General features: G+C 47.8%; 1 protein-coding gene across 1 annotated transcript in view; it reads right to left on the reverse strand.

Annotated features, from left to right (window-relative positions):
• The window catches only part of PDSS2 (decaprenyl diphosphate synthase subunit 2), a 195,643-nt gene extending 187,692 nt beyond the window's left edge, over window positions 1-7,951 (reverse strand). The window contains exon 1 of the mRNA XM_073336930.1: window positions 7,152-7,951. Coding sequence (XP_073193031.1) covers window positions 7,152-7,462 — 311 coding nt within the window. The 5' untranslated portion in view covers window positions 7,463-7,951. The remainder of the gene's footprint in view (window positions 1-7,151) is intronic.
• Between the last annotated feature and the right edge of the window lie 3,670 nt (window positions 7,952-11,621).

Here is an 11,621-nt window from a genome sequence, read left to right on the forward strand (position 1 = left end):
CATTAAGTGACCGCGATGAGCAGAGGTAGGAGGAGATACTGAGGCTAATGGGGGGAGCAAATGGACATGATGAGGCGTCTGGTGGAGCTGCAGGAAAGCCAACAAGAGCACAGACCCCCACTGCATCCATTGTGTAACCACCTGCCCTCCTCCCTAAGTTCCATATGCTCCTCACCCAGAAGCCCAAGAATGGTGGGGGGGAAGAGAGACTCCGGGCACCCAGACGCTCCACTCCAGTGGATGGTCCAAGCAACAGAAGGCTGTCATTCAAACAGTTTTGATTTGTAGTGTGGCTACAATAAGCAGTATGGCCTTGTCCTTCCCTCCTCCCGCACCCCACCCCACACAGGCTACCTTGTCAGTTCTCACTTTTTTTTTTTTTAAATTAACAAAGAAAGAATGCATGGTTTCAAAACAATAGATACTTTATTTTCTTTGCCAGCTATGATTAAAGGGAGGAGGGTGGTTGGCTTACAGGGAATTAAAATCAACAAAGGGGGCGGGTTTGCAGCTAGGAGAAACACACACAACTGTCACTCCGTAGCCTGGCCAGTCACGAAACTGGTTTTCAAAGCCTCTCTGATGAGCAGCATGCCTAGCTGTGCTCTTCTAATCGCCCTGGTGTCTGGCTGCTCAAAATTGGCCACCAGGCAATTTGCCTCAACCTCCCACCCCGCCATAAACATCTCCCCCTTACTCTCACAGAGATTGTGAAGCACACAGCAAGCAGCAATAACAATGGGAATGTTGGCTGCGCTGAAGTCTAACCTAGTCAGCAAACAGTACCAGCGAGCTTTTAAATGTCCAAAGGCACACTGTACCACCATTCTGCACTTGCTCAGCCTATAGCTGAACTGCTCCTTACTACTGTCCAGACTTCCTGTGTACGGCTTCATGAGCCATGGCATTAAAGGGTAGGCTGGGTCCCCAAGGATAACTTGGCATTTCAACATCCCCAACAGTAATTTTCTGGTCTGGGAAGTAAGTCCCTTCTTGCAGCTGCTCAAACAGTCTAGAGCTCCTAAAGACGCGAGCATCATGTACCTTTCCCGGCCATCCCACGTTGATGCTGATGTTGGTGAAACGTCCCTTGTGATCCACCAGTGCTTGCAACACCACTGAAAAGTAACCCTTTCAGTTTATGTGCTGGCTGCCAAGGTGGTCCGGTCCCAAGATAGGGATATGCGTTCTGTCTATCGTCCCACCACAGTTAGGGAACCCTATTGCAGCAAAGCCATCCACTATGACCTGCACATTTCCCAAAGTCACTACCCTTGATAGCAGAAGCTCAGTGATTGTGTTGGCTACTTGGATCACAGCAGCCCCCACTCCAAACTGATTCCCAACTGACCGGTAGCTGTGTGGTGTTGCAAGCTTCCAGAGGGCTATTGCCACTCGGCTTCTCAACTGTGAGGGCTGCTCTCTTCTTGGTATTCTTGCGCTTCAGGGCAGGGGAAAGCAAGTCACAACGTTCCATGAAAGTGCCCTTACGCATGTGAAAGTTTTGCAGCCACTGGGAATCATCCCAGACCTGCAACACTATGTGGTCCCACCAGTCTGTGCTTGTTTGCCGGGACTGGAATCGGCCTTCCACTGTATCAACCAGCTCCACTGCCACCATGATCTCCCAATTGCCACAGTCCGTGCTTTCAGGAAGTCTGTGTCCATGTCCTCCTCACAATCGTCCTCGTGCTGGCATCTCTTAGCCAGGTTCTGCACATACTGCAGGATAATGCACGAGGTGTTTACAACGCTCACAACAGCAGCAGTGACCTGACAACCCAGAAAAAAGGCACGAAACGATTGTCTGCCGTCACTTTCATGGAGGGAGGGGAGACTGACGACATGTACCCAAAACCACGCACAACGTTTTTGCCCCAGGCATTGGGAGCTTAACCCAGACTTCCAATGGGCAGCGGAGACTGCAGGAACTGTGGGATAGCTACCCACAGTGCACCGCTCTATGAGTCAATGCTAGCCACGGTATTGAGGACGCACTCTGCCGACTTAATGCGCTTAGTGGGGACATACACAATTGACTGTATAAAATCAATTTCTAAAGATAGACTTCTATAAAATCGACCTAATTTCGTAGTGTAGACATACCCTTCATTTACATAGGCATCTTTGGTAAAAAGCACAAATGCAGTAAATCCAAGATACCAAAGTAACTCTTTTTACCTCACTATTTTTAATAAGTAACAGATTACGATGGCTTGTGGGTAACTGACACTAACTAAACTAATAACTAAATTAAATAAATTAAATAAATAAATTAAATAACTAAATTATTTACACAAGTGTGATAAAGTGGACTAGGCCCTGAGACCACCTTCTGGAGGCCTTGTGGTCCTGCCAGACCCTGCCCCAAAAAAGGGAAGTGGAGAGAGTCCTCCAAGCAGCCTAGAGCAGTGGCATGGGACACAGGTGCCAGAAGCAGCCAATCCAGGCCCAGCAGACGCATATAAAAGGAGTTGCAGTGCAGAGCAGAGATCAGTTCCTTGATGACAGAGCATGGATAGTGTGCCTGGCTGGCTGAGGGAGCTACAGGACCTCGGACAGAGAAGTTCTGGCAAACACAAAGGAGCTCCGGATTGGCTGCTGGGACTCAACCAGGACAAGGCCCAGAGATAAGGGCGAGGAATTAGCTGTGTCCATGGAGAAGTGGCCCAGAGAATTGTAGCAGCAATACAGTTTAACTAAAGGGATGCAGTGGATGGCTGGTATCTAGGCAGTCCCTGGGCTGGGACCTGGAGTAGAGGGTGTGCCTGAGTCTCTTTCCCCCTCCCCCTGCAGCCACTGGGAAAGTGACCTGGACTTTGATGCACGGCAGAAGAGGAACTGAATTCTTTTAGTAGCCCAGCAGAAGAGTTGGAGCCAGAAAGGCCCAGAGAGGCAAAGAGTGTCTAGGGAGGGAACCCTGGTGGATGTGATGGCCGGGACTGCTTGAAGAGCAGGGACAATTTGAGAGTGCCCAGAAGGGGCTGAGAGACAGTTTGAACCAGGATACTGTAATATGCCCTGTTGGACTGATTGAGGATCTAGCCCAGGAACATGGCTGCAGATAAAACAGATGTTAGAGAGCACTGAGATAGGCCCCCTGTTGGACTTATATCGCAGAAGGGGTTTGATTTTTATTTCACATAGAGACTCTGTGGGGACTCAGCCAGAGGGTGAGTCACTGAAGACTCATCAGAGAGAGTGTGAGCGAGCGAGCGTGTGTGTAGGCACACACAGACAGGGGATGCTCATGAGAGGTGAGTGCGAGCCCATTACAAGAAGTTGCGGACAGAGGAATTGGAAACAGTTTCCAACACTATGAAGCAATATTTGGACACAGCCGTTTAACTGATAAGCAAGTTTTGGGATGAAAAAATTTAAATTAGAATGCAAATATTGAGGTGATTGAGTATTTGTTGATTTTGAATCATTTTAAAAATTTACCAGAAACTGTGCAATCTTAAAGCTACTGTACCTCTCACTTTAAGTGTTTGGATACAAATGAAAATATAGTCCAAAACCTGCACAGAGTAAAGACTCCACTTTAAAGAACCCTGATATTCCAAGCCTTTTCTTTCTGTAGTAATCCATGAACACTTTGTCTAGGTCTACTTATATCTATCATGATAGGCAATTTCATATGGAACGAAAAAACACAGCTCTTTCCCTACTACCCGTCCGAGGATAAAATGGCTACAAAGTAAACTGTATCCCATAATTTATGCACGAGCAGTTCTATTTCCTTTAGTGATAGTATAAGTCAGGGATCGGCAACCTTTGGCACGCAGCCCACCAGGGTAAGCCCCCTGGCGGGCCGGGCCTGTTTGTTTACCTGCCGTGTCCACAGGTTTGGCCGATCACGGCTCCCACTGGCCGCGCTTTGCCGCTCCAGGCCAAGGGGGCAGCCACGAAGCGCGGCCAGCGGCAGCCACGAAGCGCAGCCGAACCTACGGACAAGGCAGGTAAACAAACCGGCCTGGCCCACCAAAGGGCTTACCCTGGCGAGCCGCATGCCAAAGGTTGCCGATCCCTGCACTAGTGCAAAATAATCCTCGAAAACAAGTTACAGTAGTAATTTGTACATAAACTATTTAAATGTATTGCAAATACTGTATTAACCCTTTTGATAACATATATAACCCAAGGCCATAGGAAGTGCTTCTGTGTCAATGTAGCAAAATAAGAATAAAATTGTTACAAAAAGCTTGAGTTCTGTGTGTATGTTTTTATGACCGAATGTTGTACTTTTATTCCCACTACAAATTGGTCAGTTTAGTACCAAGCTTCAAAGAGGTTCTGAAGTAACAAACCGTGGGCCTGATTGTACATGTCCTCCATGCACAGCCTCCTATGGAAGAAGTTGGTTTATGCTCCATGAGCTTGCAAGATAAAGCACCTGAGTCGTTCATGTGTACCATTTTAATAGGAGTATTATAGCTCCAAAAAAAAAAAAAACTGTGTTAATCTGAAAAGTTGTTTACATTAATAAACCAATAAAAATAAGAACTATACATTAAAAGCAGCACTATTTAAGTCCATCTGCATAAGCCAACTCTGATCATGCGTATCTCTACGACATGACTACACTCAGTTGTCCCCTACCCTGGTTACAACACAGTTTACCCCCCTCTACCCAAAATGTATGGGAGCACTGTTAATCTATTATAGTAGTCAGAACCTAAAACTTCAGATTTAACCCAGTTACAGGGACACTACTAGGCTTCCTTTCCACAAACTTCCAACCGTATTGAATCTGGGTCCTCCACCTCTATTATATTTTGTCTACAAAGCTTTAAAAATACAACCAAATACAGAAACACCTTTTAGTTAAATTAAAAAACTGTCACAAGGTTGTGTATAAATCATGCTATTAATTAAGAGCTATGAACAGATCAACCAAAAATTCTTCCGACCATATTTTTTCAAAAGCCAAAAACGGCAAGTACTTTTCATTTTTTATTTTATTAGAAAGTTAATTATATGCTAGTACTGCAATCTTCAATACATATGCCCTTTACTGAAACCCTACTAGCATCAAATATGACAAAAGTCCACAAAATGTAAATGATTTCTTTTACATTGCATTGATCAAATCGTTAAAATATAGAGATCCATAAAAACAATCAGAATTGCGCACACAACACTATCCTGGCATACTTAATCTAACAATTGGAGAAAACTCAACCCAAGCATTCCATATATCTTATATTTTTATAGTAACTCATTGAGAGTTTGAAACGTAAGTGTTATAAAGTTGCTCATGAAAACTAGGCAACTGGGATTTTCTTTTAAAAAAAAAGAAATTAAGCATTTTAAACATGTTCACAAAGTCCATTTATACAAAATTTGGGTCCTGTTAACCTTGAATATACTTTCACCAATAACATGTCTTCCACTCTAGTGATAGGAGTATGTAAAATACCATCTTTTGAAGGTTTCAGAGTAACAGCCGTGTTAGTCTGTATTCGCAAAAAGAAAAGGAGTACTTGTGGCACCTTAGAGACTAACCAATTTATTTGAGCATAAGCTTTCGTGAGCTACAGCTCACTTCATCGGATGCATACTGTGGAAAGTGTAGAAGATCTTTTATACACACAAAGCATGAAAAAATACCTCTCCCCACCCCACTCTCCTGCTGGCAATAGCTTATCTAAATGTGTATGATAATCAAGTTGGGCCATTTCCAGCACAAATCTGCTGGTTTGTGTGTGTGTGGGGGCGGCCGGGGGGGGGGGGGGGGAGAGAAAACCTGGATTTGTGCTGGAAATGGCCCAACTTGATTATCATACACATTTAGATAAGTTATTGCCAGCAGGAGAGCGGGGTGGGGGGAGGTATTTTTTCATGCTTTGTGTGTATAAAAGATCTTCTACACTTTCCACAGTATGCATCCGATGAAGTGAGCTGTAGCTCACGAAAGCTTATGCTCAAATAAATTGGTTAGTCTCTAAGGTGCCACAAGTACTCCTTTTCTTTTTGCATCTTTTGAAGGAGACGGACTTTTTTTTTTTAAATCACAAGAACATACCAACACAATATACTTTAAAAGTTCTGTAATCTGGACACAGATTCTTGTGTCTTAAAATTGACAAAGAAAATACTGTCCAGAACAAACCTTGCTTTTGCTTATTTGTGAGCATGTGCATCTTCATCAGTATTTTACCTTTATAATAATTGAGTGAGGTAGTCCTGTCCCTTGATTTCAAATGTCCCACCAGCCTGGACAAACTTAACAGTAACCATCTTAATTTTCTCACACTAGAAATGTTCTGAAAAAAAGTCTTGTTAACAAAATATATGTTTAACATATGCAACATTTTGAGCTCTTTACTGGACTAGTTTTTCCTGTTTTCCTTCATTTGGATGGTTTCTTCCCAATGTAATCCTCGACATTTGGAAAGTACAATGGTTAATGAAGAAAGGTTAGCTTTGTACAGTAAGCCAGTTCTTTGCATACTGTAAATGTGATAAATCACTCACTCTCTGATGTGCTGGAAGGGGACAAATCTTTGAATAAAAATGGATGCAAGGAAATTCAAATTCCAGTTCTGTTGACTATATGCCAAAGCAGAAAAGTGTAGCACAATTTAAGGCAAGATTTCCAAGAGAATGTGTCAGTTGTGTTAAAACCCTTTAATATGGGAAAGTGCTACAGTTAAGGCTGATATGTTGGTGATTATGTTATGTATAAAGCCAATCTCCCTCTTAGCTGAGCTTCATAATCCTGAACTCCTGACAAATAAACCAACCTCAATAAGTCTTATTATTTCTATTACACCTAGCACCTGGTGACACAGCCAAGGTCAGGTCCCCACTGTGGTAGGCTCTGTGCAAACATCAAATAAGAGATTATCCATTATTAAAAAGAAGACTGAGCAGGGAACCTGTAGGCTAGTCTCTCTCCTTGGAAGATTTTGAGAAAAGGAATATGTTACAGTGTGACATGTACAATTTCCCTAAGGACTTAAAAATCTCACTTTGTACCAGACCAAGAGCCCTGCTTGAACAGCAATTATTCACAGTCCAGACATTATCAAAGGCAGGTATCCCTTCATGGAAGGGATAACAGGAGTCTCAGTGGAGGAAAACAAGTTATCACAAAATATGAGTAAAGGGACCCATGGCAGAAGGGGCATGGCCCCGGTGTTTACCTGGCGGTGTTAAGCAGGGGGTGCTTGGTCCCAACCAGCTTGCGGACCTGCATGGCGATGTTGCTCAGCTCGTCGCTTAGCAGACAGCGGAGGCTCATGAACGAGGTCGGATACCCCACGATCTTCTCGGCCTCGGACACCACTTTACTCCAGTGAGACGCAGCAGAGGGAGAACCCGAGAACAGGCCCCTTCGCCACCGCACACCGCCGCCTCCTCCTCCCCGAGCAGACCAGAGCCTGGGGGGCGGCGGCCGCAGCAGCAGCAGCCGGGAGCAGCAGCCCCCTAAACGCAACAGCAGCAGGGGACACATTCTCCCAGCCCCTTAATAGTCCGTCCCCCCTGCCCCGCGCCGCGCCTCGCCTCGCCCCCAGCAGCTTTCGCCCGCCGCGCCCAGCCTGGCTGCGCTAAGGCTGCCCAGGCCCCCCGGTCTCCTGCCGCAGCCCCTCAGTGCCCCGTGCCCGACTGTACCCTAACTACTGTCGCCGCCGCCAACAGGCTCCTCTCCAGGGGCGGCCGGATACGAAGCCACCCCCTGCGTCCAGCCCTTCTCCCCGCGCAGTGCCTGGCCCCCGGACCCTCAACTCCTGCGAGCCGGGTCCCCTGCTCCCCGCCTGGGCAGCGACCAACCCCACTTCCCACAGGGACGATGCTGATGCTGATGCTGATGCTACTGCTACCGCCGCTCCCCGCGGCAGATGCGCGCTCTGCCTCCACCTCCGCCAGCCCGGGCTACTTGTGGCATGGGGGCAGCCATATTAGATGTCGCAAAACACGAGTCGTAAAGCAACGACGACCATGGAATTCGAACCCTCCCCGTTTCCTCACTTTCCGTCTTCAACTGGGGGCGGGGGGCACGGGCGGGATTCCAATCCACCTGCCCTCTCTCCGCTGCTTCCCGAATGGGGGAGGGTGCAGGAGGAAACACCCAGGGCAGCCCCTCCCCTGGGAGAGCCCGTCACACTCCCAGTGACATCCCCTCCAGCCCCTGCCCAGAGAGCCCATCACACCTCTAGTGACACACCCACTCCAGTTCCTTCCCAGAGAGCCGGGGACACACACAGTGACACCCCCTCCAGTTCCTCCCCAGAGAGCCCATCACTCCTCTAGTGACACCCGCTCCAGTCTGTCCCCAGAGAGTCAGTCTCACACACAGGGAAACCCCATCCAGTCCCTCCTGTCGTACATTGTGGCACAGTAAAAATGTTTTCCTCTTCCCGCTCTCCTGCACATTCCAATCGCCTGTGCTAAATTAATGTTAAGGTTGCAAAGTCAAGCATCGCAATGTTAGGAAATGGTCAGGGATAAGTTTGGCTAGGGAACTTTAATCCAGTCTCCTTGTGCATATGCATTGTGATACAGTCTTTAATTACATGACCATATATTATTTTCTCCACAGGACCCCTGCCCAAGTGCACATGATGGATGGTGCTCACTGAACAATATTCAGTATTTTGCTTTGTCTTTGTTGTTCAATGTGTGGCCTCCTGTGTTATTTACTACATGCTATTCCAACTCTGTACATGGGCTTTTCTATGACACTCATTGCTGTAGCATCTGAGAGTTTTGAATACATAAATGCATTTTTTCACAATCCCTCTGTGAATTGAGGTGGTATTATTATTCTGAACTGAGGCACAGAGCCATAAATGTCAAAGTACCAACAAATTTTGGGTGCCCAGTTGAATGTGCCTTTGGAGGGCTTTTTTCAGATTATTTTATAGCACTTAGTTCAGAACACAGCTATTATTGACTTCATTTGCAGTTGTGAGTGTTCAGCATTTCTGAAAGTTAGATCCAAACTTGAGCATGCAGAAAACCAGGAACACATAGTTAGTGGCCACCTGTGAGAAATTTGGTTTAAGTGACTTCCCCAATATCTCATAGGACCTCTGAAGCAGAGGTAGGGGTAGAATCCACTTCTCCAGGATAGTATTCAACTGCCACAATTACTCAATCCTTTCTCTTCCCGTAGTCCCCTTCCTCATTCATTTCACACCTCCCAAGCAGAGGAGGTAAAATGTGGGGAAAGTCCATGCTGCGCTCTTCTGCTGTCACTTACATTCCAGGGGCCAGCTGGAGGAGGGACACCATGACAGAACAGTTGGAGTGGGAGGCTTAGAAGCTGTAGAGACTCCTGACTCCTTGTCCTGGGGATCATTCCATCTACAGAGAGAGTCAGGAGAAGCAGGGTAACCTCCAGGCCCTTGACAACCATCGACCCAAGGTGCCTTTGTTCAATCATGCATCCAGCTCCTTCAGGAGATGGATCATGGCTCCTGCTTCTTCTATGCCCTGGAACAAAAGAGGGGGGGACAAAAAGCATATCACCTGCCTTCTGGTAAAGGACGGCACCCCTCTCACAAATCCATTGGAGATGTGGGAAAGGGCTAGGCCTCTTTTATGCTAGCCTTTTCTCCCCAGATTTAAATGATGCCATCACCTGTGGTGTCCCAGGGGACAAATTCCCTATGGTCAGTGCGGGTGACCAGGACCAGTTAGAGGAACCTCTCACTCTGGCTGAGTTCTCAGAAGCCTTCTGTCTGATGCCCACCAACAAATCTACAGGCATCAACAAGCTGACCATGGAGTTCTACTGCGTATTCTGGGACGTCCTTGGCTCAGACCTTACCACCATTTGTGCCAAGTTCTTGGGCATCTGGGTGCTCACCCTTCTGTGCAGACAGACCCTGCTGCCTAAGAAGGGGGACCTCCATGACTTCAGGAATTGGTTCCCAGTTTTGCTCCTCAGCGTGAACTACAAGGTTGTCACAAAAACTATCTCAGTGCAGCTGGGGTCTGTGCTGGTAGATGTGATCCCCCTGACCAGACATATGCTGTCCCAGACCAGACCATCTTCAACAACCTCTATCTGGTCCAGGACCTATTCCATCTTATGTATAGGGATGGTCTGTTGTTCTCCCTCCTGTCCCTGGACATGGAGAAGGCATATGACATGATGGATCACAGGTGGTCACTGTGTGAGCATTCGACTTCAGAACCCGCTTCAAGGGGTTTCTCCAGCTGCTATACACCTCTGAAGAGTGTCTGGTCATGGTCAACTAGGTGTTGACCAAACCCATCACCTTCCATCAATGGGTGTGCCAGGGCTGCCTGCTGTCCGGTCAGCTCTATACCATTTCTATTGATCCCTTCTTCCATTTCCCCGATAAGAGGATGACGGGGTTGGTGCTTTGGGAGCCAGACTTGTGAGTGGTCCTGTTGGCATGTGCCAACAATGTGCTTCTTATGGCCCAGGACCCGGGAGCCCTGGCGCAGGTGGAGGCTTGCCAAGACATCCATTCAGCAACCTCCTCTGCCTTGGTGAACTTGGTCAAGAGCTCTGGCCTGATGAACAGGGACATGTGTCAGGCAGGCTCCCTCCCAGCCCTGGTTTGTATCATCCAGTGCGGCATGGGTCCACTGCTCTGTCTGGGCATCTATCTTTCTGCCATCGATCTCTTCCCACTGGAGAACTGGAGCAATCTAGAGGCCAGGGTATCTGACCAGTTGCGGAGGTGGATGGGGCTACTCCAGTGTCTTTCCCTACCGGAGTGGGAACTGGTGCTCCACCATCTGGTCCTGTCCATATGCTCTGGCATCAGTTCAACACCCTTCCCCTACCCCCAGGAACCCTGGCCAGCCATGGGAAGAAAATCCTGGCATTTTTCTGGATGGAACTGCATTGGGTCTCTTTGGGTGTCCTGATCCTCCTCTTCGGGGAGGGCTGATAAGGCCTGGTCTGCACCCACATCCAGGTCCATGCCTTCTGCCTTCACGCCATGCAGAGACTCCTGTTCAGTGCAGGTAGTCCTGCAAGGGTGATGCTGGCTTACGCCTTCGTGCACCATCTCTAAGGGCTCTGATACGACTGGCAGCTGTTTTACCTCCACCTGAGAGGTCTCCCTTGAGACCTCTCTGAGCTGCTGGTCTTTTACCAGGACCTCCTCAGGACCTAGAAGCTAATTTCAGTGACCGGGTTTGTAGCGGCTGCTGAGGAGGAGGACCTTCTTGCAGAACCCCGGCTACACAATCCACACCATAGAGTGCAAGTGGCACTCCTGTGGTATGTCAGAGGTTGTTCCTGGCTGGTGCCACCAGAATCAGACAGTTTCTGTATTATGATTGGAGGATCTGGGTGGAGCCTGTGGAATGTGGCCTGCACATAGGTTTGTCCACCCAACACGTCCCCTGTCCTGAGCATCCTGTTTCTCTCACTTTCCTCAAGTGGGTCCTATGGGTGGAGCCTCCCCACACACTGCTCATCCTTGGACCTCATCATCGGCCCCTGACCCATGAGCCTTCACAGCCACCCCCAGCTGACAACCTAAGTCAGCCATATCTGGGTGTTTTATTATGGGCACTGTAAAATGCACTCCCAGACACCAGGGCAATCCCCCTGCCAAATATCATGCATGGAGGTGCTAAACGTGACAGATATAGGGAATTCCTGCAATATCCTGAACAAACCT

The sequence above is a fragment of the Lepidochelys kempii genome, chromosome 3, assembly GCF_965140265.1.
Source record: "Lepidochelys kempii isolate rLepKem1 chromosome 3, rLepKem1.hap2, whole genome shotgun sequence".
Taxonomy (NCBI): Eukaryota; Metazoa; Chordata; order Testudines; family Cheloniidae; genus Lepidochelys; species Lepidochelys kempii.